Source organism: Vanellus vanellus, assembly GCF_965231255.1.
Source record: "Vanellus vanellus genome assembly, chromosome: 5".
NCBI lineage: Eukaryota > Metazoa > Chordata > Aves > Charadriiformes > Charadriidae > Vanellus > Vanellus vanellus.
In genome coordinates this window covers 56,946,075-56,958,576 of record NC_138910.1, presented here as the reverse complement: position 1 = coordinate 56,958,576, position 12,502 = coordinate 56,946,075, and the positions used below count along the sequence as shown (strand labels likewise).

The following is a 12,502-nucleotide window of genomic DNA, read 5'->3' as shown; positions in this document are numbered from 1 at the left end:
GTGTTAGTAGGACTTGTAAATAAGACCTAGACCACCAGTAACACCTTCCCAGAGTTTGTATCTTAGAGCTAATCCCACAGCTTCCCACCAGAGCACTCGTTTCCCTCGTGCCAGATTAAAACACAGAGCTCACCTCAACTACCACACACTTTTTTTTAGACTTTAGTTCTTGATGATTTCCAATGAAGACTTCTTTTCAAAGTGAAAAAACGCTAACAAATAACATTAAGAAGTAACACCAAACAGAAGCCTACAACTAGCTTGTTGACCGAATCCGATTCTTCACATTCATAGGAAGACTTATTAAAAGGAAGTTCAAAGAAACAAGATTTTTTTTTTTCCTCAGTTCCTCTGACAAGATTAACTATATTCTGCTTCAGCAATAGAAGATCTAAAAAAATAAAATCCCCATTAAAGCATCAAGCCACTTGGGAGTGATCTTCTCGTCTTTTCCCAGTGTGTTAATCGGACACTTCAGCTTTTCGGTGACCCTGAGGAAGGGACAACATTCCTTTCAACCTCGCTGCAGTGTTTTTCTGGTTACACTGGCAGGCCTTTTTGCCCAGCAGCAATCCAGGCAGAGCCGGCTGGTTTGGCGCAATCTGGAAGGCTGTTGTAATAACAGACAGAACAAAAAGCACAAGGAAGAGACTGGCGGCTGTATAAAACTCCCTCCGAGCTCCAGTCCCTGCAGAAGTGCAGCGGCGGCAGCAATCAGCATGACCAGCCAGTCCCAGGGAATCCAGCAGCTTCTGCAGGCAGAAAAACGTGCCAAGGACAAACTGGAGGAAGCCAAAAAACGTGAGTAGCTGGCCTGCTTTTATTGCAGTTTTCTACTGCAAGCTCTTCGGAACGACAGTGGCTCGCAGAAAAACACCATTATTTCACCTGTGTACCTCACAGCTGTGCTGCTCCTGTTCTTTCTTCACACTTGCATTAGTGCTGTGCCTTGACTGCAGCCAGGCATTTAACCAAACCTGAACATTCAGAGTTTGCCGAAAATTCTGTGTGCACGCCCGTGTGTGTGTGTGCGCACGCGCACATGCCTTATTACATTAAACAAGGTTTTCTTTGTTATATTCATCCCATCAGCTAGATTTATACTTGCTTTATCTCAATGCCAATAATGTCATTACAGCCTTCCTTCGGTATTTAAATTAGAAGCCTACACAGCTACACACCTCTGGCTGCCAGCTCTGGAGGACCAGACTCCAAACTCTATTTCTCCTTATAGGTCTGGTATAAATTTTTCAGTGTTCCTCTTTACTTAAGAAATCTAGTAACTTGCCTTCTATTCTCAGCTGGGCTTCAAAAAAATTATATGAAAACAAAGGAAGACTTCAGCAAAATGATAGTAATGAAAAGTCAGGGTGCAATCACAAGAACTGTCAGTACTGATAGGTCATCCCTGTAAGCCTCGTTACATGGCGCAAGCAATCAGCAAGTGATTAAATCTTCAATTTGAAATAAACATCTTGTTTGCTAAATGCCTAAATGCCCAGGGAAAAGCATGTGTAGATATCCAATAATAATAAATACATAAATTTTTATTTTAGACAAATATAAACAAAAAAGTAATAGTAACAAATATAAAAATGAAAGTGTCTTCTAGAATAATTTCAAAGAAATAATTCTCCTGTCAGTCTTTCCATTATCTATTTCCTTCATTTTCTGCAGTCATCTCCCAGTGATTTAGTGCAAAATATAGTGACCTTATTTTCCTGAACGTAGGTACCAACCACATCAGTCACTGACCTGTATTGACAGTGAAACATTAATACTGTTTCATGGAGTTACCTTGATTTAGGAACCAGCAACAGGAAAAAACATTGTCCCGCAGGACTCGGCTAAAATGCATGAAGATGATGTCATGTGCTGCAAGAGTATGATGAAGGAATATATTTTCTTTGCCATAGAAACTACACAAAAATTATTTGTGTAGTTCCTATAACACTTCTACACAGAAATCAGCATTGCTGTGCGTTCAATAATCATTAGTGTGACGTTAATTTCTACAATAGCACACAGAAAATAAGTAGGAAGGCAATACCCCTACCCTGAGCAGCCAGCCACTGCCTGTGCCTTGTGAAAGGAAAAAGGGGGGGGGGGGGGGGGCAGAAAAAAAAATATTTCCCATCTTCATAAAAGACAAGACCCATAAAAAGGTGTTTGGAAGCCTGAAAGCAAGGAGTAATTAAGCGATTCGACCCTTACAATTAGCCAAGGTGCTCTCAGTGGGATGGTTCTTTCCTTCTCACGCGGGGCAGAGGAAATGCACTGATCCCAGCAGCGAGAAAGCAGATGACCTGGAAAGGCACAGCCTCCAGTGGAGGGAGTTGGGGTTTGGTCTGAACACAGGCTGCAGAGTCAGGCCTCTAGCTGATAGCTTGATGTTCATTATCCTCTACTTTTGGTTTTGATTTTTTTTTTTTTTGGTTAGTTTGCTTTTGTTTTTAAAGCCAAAAAAATCAGATTTGCTTTTTCTAAAACAGACAGTTAAAAAGAGGTTTCATAAATCTAGAAATTCAAAAACTGAAAAGCGTCATTATAACATAAAAGTAATGACTGAAGATAAGTGTCTTGTGGAATCCAGACATGGTTACAGGTGCATTTACTTAACTCTGCAAAAAACACATTCCCCTGTCATCCCCTGAGCCCCACACAGAGTGCTTCTCATAAGCACAGGGCGTCTTACAGATAAAGTATCTTCCACACACCTCTGAGTCAGAAACTTGATTTAAACCACTGCCTACACCTACCAGTGGATTAGTCTTGAGGTAGGACTAATTCAGCAACTACAGAAAAACAGCTCTTAAGAATTTTGCTATCGGTAAAAATATTTAGAGTAAAAACATTTCCTCAGTATGACTTTATTCTCTATTACTTTTAAAGCTAAACTTTTTTTTTGCCTTTCTAAAAATTATGAAGGAAAATAAAAATTTCTCATGCATAAAAATCTGAAAAAAAAAAAAAAAAGGAGAAAAATAAAAAGATGGGATGGGAGAGGGGTAAAAAGACAGCCAGACTTTAGTGGTATCCATTGAAAGGGCAAAAGACAATGGCATAAATTTAAACATAAGACGACAACTCTATCAGTATGAGGGAGGTCAAACCCAGGAACAGGCTTGCCCAGAAATACTGTGGAGTCTCCATCCCAAGACATTCAAAACCCACTGGATACGGCCCCGATCAAGCTGCCCTTGCTGAGCCTGCTCTGAGCAGGGCATTGGAGTGGACCCCAGAGGTCCCTTCCAGCCTCAGCAGCTCTGTACAGTCCCATGAAAAACCTCAAGCGTTTCTAAGAGATTTTATTCCTAGGTATAGCAGATCAAGCACAAAAAGTTCAAATAACTGCTGAAGTGGCATATTCATCTACAGCCTAAAGACTTTGGTGGATCGTTTTGTTCATGTTAACTACTGCCAACAGTTTCTACTAGGGTGTGAACAGCAAAGCTCTTGTGAACTTTAGACCCCATGGATCACACAAGCAAGGTCAGGCTGTTTCCAATTGGAATGTTTCCGATTCAGGTTTTTCTAAGGACTACTCCACCCTGGGTTTTGTGCTAAACCAAGCATTACAGCTAATCCAACAGAATAATTATACCTAGAAGATCATTATTACGTGCAACATGACAATAGGTTTGCAGTGAATCTACAAAATAAAAAATTTTTAATTTCCATTTTGTCCTTAATTTCAATAGTTTTCATAGCAATGTCACTATACCACCTTAGATATGTAACTGTATCAGCATAACTTAAATACTCTGGGACAGGGACAAAAGGGATTCTTCTCATGCCAAATCCGGTTATGCCAAGTCAGAATAACTCAAAAAGTCTCTTCCCCAGAGTGATTCTGTAGTTAGATCAGCATAAGGGATTGCATAGTTTGAGCGTAAAAATTAAATAACAGGAAATACACGAAAGGCAACCATTATGCCCAGTGCAATCATTTAACCCGCGCACACATAATTTGGAGAAACAAGGCGAGGACGTGCTGCTTCACCCCAGGAAACACCAGCCCAGATCCACCTGGTACCAGTTCAGATCAGCAGCTTCTGTTCGGGGCCCGGCACCCTGCGGGTCTGGGCTGCCAGTGAGAGCAATGAACCCGTCCTGCGAGTGCCAGTGCAGTCCCCTCCCTGCCAAACCATACCTGTGACCTCTCCTTTGTCACCCCAAACAGCCATGGCACGGCACCACTGTACTAACGAGCCCGACTATTCTATTTACGTTGTAACGCGAGAGGAACACATGGGGCACAACCAGGAAAAGCCATTTTCAAGGCAATGTGAGAAGCAAATCTACCCTTACGCAAACCCTTCAGTGTTTACAGTTGATACTCACATAACCAGATCAAAATGTAGCATGAACACACGTAATATTGTATATAAACAGATAACGGGCTGAGTTTTTGCTGACATATGTGCAGCTGTTTGCAATGCAAAATCCACTTTGGAGAACTGAAAAATTAGCAAATAAATAAAACTGTATTTATAGACATGAAGCAAAGCAAAAATGTAGTGCTAAAGCTCCTCTGTTCACGCTTTTTCATACTTCCTGCTCAATCCCCTTTATTCTGGCTTGCGATACCTTTACTGTATCTTTGGCTGATGTAATTTATACCTGACAAATTATTAATAGTTTGTTGGTAAATGCACACATGCAAGGCTGAAACTAATAAACTGATTAAACACAAACCAAAACAGTCTGCAACCCTTTGGCCTTTTACACACAGCACTGCTTTATCTATCATTTTGGCTTTAAGCATAATTCAGATCTCAGAAATAACTAAACGTTGTCGGAGCCAAGACATCGATTCCTGAAAATCCTTTCGGGTAAAACAAGGGAAACAAACGTGCCATGAACACTGGGTGTAGCAAAACTTGTTTTCCTAAAGATTTTTATATCTTGGCTTGAATTTGGAGTGCCTAATAAAATGAAAACTCAGATGAAAGATTTCAGGAAATCAGATTAAAAACAAATGTTAATCAAAATTAGACGATGTAAACAGAATTATATCCATGGCGCTTTCTTGGATAATATCCAGGATGTATTTTATCTACTGAAAAAGCTATACATACCAATCAGCTGCTTCTATTGTATTTTATTAAAAGTGCAAAATAGTCTTATCAAAATGAGCATCCCTAAATCCCATTTGCAGAAAGTTTAACACTCTTGAAGACAACTGAAATGGTCCTGTTTAAAGAAAATATGATTAATATTTGGCAACTTCTTCATATTACATGATTTCTATGCAGAAATTCAGCTAGAAGCTCAGACGATATGTTTGAAAACAAAAAGCCAATTTTACCATGGCAGTTTTTGGAAAGTAAGGTAACTTAGAGTTTGAGCAAATTAGAATGCAATATTTTTGCTTTCTGCTGTCTTTTCCTTGCAACATCTAAATACCCCGAACAACCTAAAAAAACCTCAGCAGTTCTTTTGGATCTAACCAGACCTAGGTATTTCTTTAACATCACAGAAATACCTGGAAGGAAGAATACAACCTTTCTCCATGCTGATAACACCTTCCCAGGTTAGGTAAGAGAATCTAATACTGGGCTGACTTGTCGGTTAAGAAAGTTGGTTAAGATTAGGCCAATTTAACATGATGCCTAGAAATTTATAGGCTGTCAGCTACTGTAATCATAGGCAACAGCGGCCAAGGAAACCAGGCACAGGACATCTGCTTTGCGGCTCCCCATCTTCAAGGATGGGAAGGAGGGACACAGGGGGAGCAGCAAACCTGGCCCCCACGGCGTACACCCTTTGGGGCAAAAGTCTCTTCAAACTTGGAGCTGCCTGTACCACACCTTTATGATCCTAGAGGAAAGCACGTAGGGACAGGTTGGTTTGCTCATCTTCCTGTATATCTCGTCCTCTTTTTGCATGATCTTGGGTGAATTTCAATGCTTTGTCACCCTTCAGCGTGTAAGGTTTGATTCCAGCTTGGCTGCACTCTGCAGAGAATCCCATCCAGAAGATCAGTAAGATTTTGAAAAGGCAATCCCGTATTGCACAACTAAGGTAGCAGACAAGTGGTTAATAACAGACCGATTAATTAATTTTGGTTTGTCTCTAGTGAAACAGCAGGTTAAGCTCTAGTTTCTGCTTAACTCAATCAGGTGCAGCATATGCACCATCGCATATGTTGGCATTTGCCGATTCTGTCCACAACGTTGTTGAACTAGCAGTAATTTACTCACAGCTTTTCCACTTAATTAAATAGGAAGCAGCAGGTTCCTGCTGTGCCAATCCTAAAGGCATCATGGAAAAATGAAATGGCTGCCACCCTACAGTGACACCCTATGTATTGTGCTTACTCCAGTGCACTGTCAAGAGCTGACACGTATGTATATATATATACTTCTTGGTTCACTAGTTACATTGTCAGAGGCAAATGAACTCTTGTTTTACACTTAATCTCTTTGCATTTTCTGCATTTGAAATGGATTTATTTATCTATCCGGTGGCCAAATATGCAACATATTTACTACAGATGGCCCCCCAGATGGAATTTGAAATTAAAATCCACCTGATTTCAAAATAATTTAATTTGCTATAGAGATCCAGTTCCTCAGCTGGTGAAATTGGCAGAGCTTCGTTGTAGTCACTCCCCCGACTTCCAGCTCCAGAGAATCACCCCACGGCTCTGCTCCTGGAGGAAAACTCTTTAAAAGGCTGATCAGCTCCAAATTGAGGGGAGAATAAGGGAAACTTCAAAAAAAACTGGTTCCAAATTTTGTTGTCCAGTCTGACGTCAGACTCTTACACAAATCTGTCAGTTCGCACATACCGGTCCCCAGACTTCATGCACTGAGTGGCAGAAGCTGGGGGAAATCAGCCCTTACCAAACAAATACAAACTCTGAGAAAGCACACGCTAGGTTTTAAGCTGCCTCTCTGCCCCTTTATACATAAGCGCAGTGCCTCAGCAGCAGCAGGACTCCAAAAAATATAATTAACTACACAAGAGAACACCACCCTAGTGGAACTGAGAGTCCGTAACACTATCTAGTTCCTCACCAGGTTGCTCCTTCCTGTAAAAAACCCGTATACACACCCCAGATCCCACTATAAGCACGCCCACAAAATCCAACAGTCCGGGAATCAAGACTTTAAAAGGAAATTCACATTTCAGGCATCTCTCTGCTTCTACTCACCCATCTGCAGATAAAAACTTCAGGAGAAGCCATCAACTGGGCAAATAATTTACTGCTGGATCAGGCATTTTACCCAGGCTTTTGTTGAATCTCAGATGTATCAAAACCAACGGTCTTCGTCCCAAGATTCAGCTTCCTCATTGTGCCATGCTCGGTGGAAGCAGATTGCTATATGCCACACCTGATAAGGCTTCAGAAGCCCAGCACAGGTGTAACCAATCCAATGGAGCAGCCTGGAGAAAATAAATCAGAATTACTTATGCTCATCTTTCTAGCCTAGTTGGAGAATGTTCCTTAGGATTTCAGAAAAGGTACTGTTTTCAACTTCCATGCTTGAATTGAAAGATTTAAAAAAAAAAACAAAACAAAACAAACACAAAACCCAAACCCAAAAACCTTACAAGAGTATTCATATTGCTTAGTGATGTTAAGTACATAGTTGCAGTAAGTAAGTAAATAAATAAATGGTTGTTTCACGCATCAGATCAAGATGTCTTTTTCAGTTTCCTAACCTCCACTCTCTCATTCTTGTGATATCCTTATTTAAGCAACTAACCAATAGCTTTTTCAGCCATTAAAGACATTTCTCCCATTAAGAAAAGGGAGTAAGCTTATCCCCTTCCACTCCTAAAATTCTAGCTGTACAGCAGAAGGAGACCCCGAAAATCAGCATCAGCCCAGGTGTCTCAACTATAACATATCAACTTTCAATACAAGAGGTTTACAGACCTGTCAGTTAGAAAGTGACTTTTTCCTCACAAAGTAGCATAGCACAGTCTTTTAGAGATCCATGTAACTTTAATGAATTTATTCTAAACAGGCAGACAGAGATGTGTCACCATGGGATGGTTACGACATGTTCAACACTTGCTTCATGTGAAAAATTTTTAATCACTTTCACTTTTTCTGTGCATTCGTAGACAATATCATTGACGTCCTTTTTCTCTTAATCACTCACCTCTGCATTCAACAAATGTTAGGAGAAAAGGGTGGGGGAGAAGAGGACAAAGCCTGAAGGCTGCAACTCAGTTTGGTAGTGGTTAAGACATATCTTGCAGTACTTTGGAAATCTGCCAGCTGTAAGCAGAATCCAGTTGGTGTGGGATGAAGGGATGCTGGCAACCAATCAATAAAGCAAATCTTACAGAATAGCGTCTTTTCCCATCAGTGACAACTAAAATCTGTTATCTGGCTGCTACTATTGCTGATGAAGGAAAGATAGATATTTATTTAAACACCAAGCTGTGATTAAAAAAAAAAAAAAAAAAAAGAAAAGCATTTGTGTTATGAGAAAATGTGTAGTTGCAAAAAGACTTGTGTTGTTAGCAAACCAACAAGCTTTTTGTTTGATGTGTACTTTTGAACAAGGAGTTGGTCTCAGAAGATGGGTACTTGTGTAACCGGCTTTCAATCAAAAAATACCCTACCTAAATCACTTCAGCTCTTCTGACCATTCTTGTGCAAATAAAGCTGCAGCTGACTTTGCTTGAAGCTTTGTCCGGTTTACTATGCCATGTAAAACACCTCTGATTTAGAGAGATTCATCTTTTGGGATACAGTGACATGTGTGAAGCAAACCCCTGTTTCTTGCCCCATTAGGAAAGGGAAAGAGGCTGAAGCAGGCCAAAGAAGAAGCCATAGCTGAGATAGACCACTACAGGTTACAGAGGGAGAAGGAATTTAGGAACAAGCAAACAAATGTAAGTAAGAAACCTGCATATGTTCTTTTGTAGTGTCAATCTGCTCAATGGTAAAACAAATGGCTTCAAACAGTGCTACGTGGAGGCTTCTGCAAACCAATGTGATCATACTGATTAAAAAGAGAGGTATCGCCTATTACATGTACGTGCTTCATTTTGACTTCTTCACAGGCTTTGAATGCATTTGTAGAAGGTGGTGTGGACTTTCAGCACTAAAATTTTCCAGATTCCGTGTTTGGTTCGTGCTTGTCCTTTGAAGACATACCTCCCTTAAGGGAAAATACCTTTGGTCCTCTTTCTTTCACTCCAGACGGACCTCATTCCTGTCTAGAAACTGGAGGTTTCGTTAAGGGGGATATTGCAGTAAAAGCAAAGTTTTAAAATTTTTCTTTCTATTTCTGTTCCACTTTAGCTGACTTTTTTGACTGCATACAAGACTCCACCTTTGATGAGCTGAAATCACCAAAACTTTGGAGTTTTTCCACTATGTTTTCATAGTAAAAGTGGTCTGGCTGATATTTTCATGTCTGAATTACAGTACATTTTATACATTTGTGCCATCTTGCATTTTTCTCTAGTATTTTCATGAAGGCTCACAAACGGTTCTCTTTTTACTTGGTGACCTTCTTCTTACGTTTTTGTTCTTGTGTTTTCCCCTGCTTGTTTTGTGCAAAGGCAAGGAAACTACATGTACAAAAGCAGCTACAAAAAAAAAGAAACCCAAAGAGGTCAAATAAAAACTGCTTGACAAACCTGTCATTTCAGTCACGCTTCACATAAAACATTTTCCAGCAGAGATCACAAGCCTTAGGAACAGATATACACACAAAGTCTCTAAAACACACTGCCAGCCCCCAGCCCCCAGACGCACTGTCACACGGCCAGGCCAGGTAGAATTGTCTCATACGTACAATTTCAGATGTTTACTGACACTAAAATAAAGTAAAACCACCTCTAAAATTTGTCCACCTTTTCATTCAAGCCAGACTTCTTGTTTTAGGTCTGCAACAGCAGAAGAGAAAAGATGTTGCTTTGGTGCGAACTCAATTTTTTCATCACAGACATAATTAAAGCTGCGGGGAAAGGCCACTGTTTGTCGACTGAACATTTCACACAAGCAGGACAGAGCACATATTGCTCCTCAAACGACAGCATGTTGTACAAGATCATTGCAGTCCTCCTTCACATTCCCTGACCCCATTATGTCGAACATTTATCTACCCAGACAAATGTCATCATTATTAACCTGTGCCTGGAAGGCAGTCAGGAGTTCCAGCTAAGCCAGCGCAGAGGGAAGTCTGATGCCCAGTTCACTTTACTGGCTCAGGTGTTCGGACACAAGTATTTTTAATTCTTTGTCGCAGTCTCATTTAATGCTATTCCTCCTCTTACTTTTTGTTGCTGTATCCAAACTGGGGTAAATTTTCCCATGATGTTCCACATCAGTCCAGAATGAACAACAGCAACAGAAAATAACAATTAATTTGAAGTTAGGGCCACAACACGCAAGATCTTTTTTCAAAATATACAAAATTTAAGCCCAGCCCTCAAACCAGTTTTGCTAGTGCTGACGGTGTTTGTACTAAGGGTCTGAGATCACTGAACTCTGGAGAAGTGCAGCCTAGTTCTGAATTTTGTGGCTTCCAAGTCAATGTAACATTTAAGCGACTTTGGAATGACATTAGCGTAAAACCAGTATGGGCAAAATAAAGGACAGACCTTCAAGGTCAGCAGAAATCATAGACTAAGCGGAGCATTATCTGCATTCTGACAAGTAAAAGGCTTTCAAATTCAGAAGCAGAAAAAGGGGGGGGGGGGGGGGGGGGGGAGAAGTACGTAGAAGAGTAAGAATCAACTATCTCAAGTTACAGTATCAGCATGAACTGAGAGAGCAGGTTCCCAGTCTACAGAGTCTCTTCTTAAAATTATAATACTTTTCAAAAGTATTTAGTAGCTGGATAACATGCAAGCATCAGGGATCTCTAGGAAGTTGTTTTCCCCAGTGGAAAAAATCAGCTTCATAAATCTGGTCTAAGCCGTACAATCTTTCTCACATGAGACCCCCACAACTTTTCTAAAAGCTAAAGCAAAGCGCCAGCTAAAAATAGTTACTATGGAAAACTGTAATCTTTTCCTGATATTTACAATTCTGTCTACGTCCCGTATTTCTTCCAAATGGGAAAGTGTTTTACATCTGGATTATGGAAAAACCTCTTACTATGTTGCCAGGTACTGATAAATAGAATTGCAAAAGTAATTCATGCAAAGATCTTGACTCGGCTGCTTTTCCTTCTTTTAAGGACTAAGTTGGGCTGAAATCACATTGAAAACGCAGCTAATGACTCCTCCCTTGCTTCTGGTCATCCTTTAGGTATCCCACTAACATCACAGGTTAGCTTCAGCTGCTAGTCCAGCCCAGAGAACCACGGCAAGAACAAGAAGAATTTGTTACTTATTCCTTTCTTACTCTGTCAGAGAGCAGAAATGTCTTCTGCTCTCCCCCACGGGATTCTTTAGCTGGAAACCAATTTCTTTGCCGGTATCTGAAGGACTTTTCCATAAGGGAAGAATTCAAAGGATGTTGGGGCAGTGGGGGAGGAGGGAGCAAAGTCACGGATTTGGAACGCGTGCATCTGTTTATAACATAACCTTGCTAAAATGTTCAGTGAGTCTAGAGTCAATTAAATTCTAAGCAAATGTCCTGATATTAACTGTGCCAGAAGCTGTCTGGTATTTCGCCAGATAAGAAACTGTAACATTAAAAGACCTTGTCTGAGGCCTGTTGAGGGTTATACATCACTAACTGCTGAAGACATTTCAAGTGCTCTGAAACTGTAATTATGCATTGTCAGGAAGGCTTTGCCATGTTTTGCTCCTTAGCCGCGCTCACATTCACTCTCAGTGAGGCCAAACGAAGCACACTGGTGATAGAACTTAGTTGACTAGTCATTAAAATAGAAAACAAATTAAAATGAGCGATATAAAAGACAAAACATGTACAACGTTGTTCCCACAGCGAGCTGGGAAACTTGCATTACATGGGGAAATTCCCATTGCTAATGAGCATATGAAAGAGTTCCCTTTAATCCTGTTTTTATGCTTACAGTTCAACCGAGATCATACCCTTACTGTTAGGAAGCACTGTGACATGTTTGTGCTATGTTTATGCTAGATTATGGAGAAAAGTACAATAAACATAGTCATATATAAGTCTGTATTTTGCTCAGAGGACTTCTGCTTTTCAGGTAATGGGCTCCCAAGGAAACCTCTCTGCTAAAATAGAAGAGCAAACAAAGGAAACCGTCCGAAACCTCACTAGCAGCTACCACAAGAACATGGAGAGCATGATGAAAAAGCTTTTGAGCACAATATGTGACATCAACCCTGAAGTGCACCCAAACTTCAGACACGCAGTTTAAGATCCATTGATGTGCTAGGGAAGGAGGTTTGTAAAAAGTAGCCTTCTGTCTTAATAAGCATAAGTATTTCCTTGTTTATTGTTTCTGTATGCGTGAGAGAAGAAGAACACTAAAGCCAAAAGCACACAGTTCCACATAGGCTTTTGATGTGACAAGAATTATACAGGGTTTCACAAGCATTTGTTGGAATATTGTTTCCTGTTGGTAGCTAAGCCCCTGTC

At 40.4% G+C, this 12,502-nt stretch overlaps 1 protein-coding gene across 1 annotated transcript; it reads left to right on the top strand.

Moving 5' to 3' along the window:
* Window positions 1-719: 719 nt before the first annotated feature.
* On the top strand, window positions 720-12,281 carry ATP6V1G3 (ATPase H+ transporting V1 subunit G3; the record flags this gene model as incomplete). The annotated part of the gene is made up of 3 exons (XM_082484395.1): window positions 720-801; window positions 8,762-8,862; window positions 12,108-12,281. The coding sequence occupies 3 exons, from the start codon at window positions 720-722 to the stop codon at window positions 12,279-12,281; spliced, it is 357 nt and encodes a 118-aa protein (XP_082340521.1).
* Window positions 12,282-12,502: the final 221 nt, after the last annotated feature.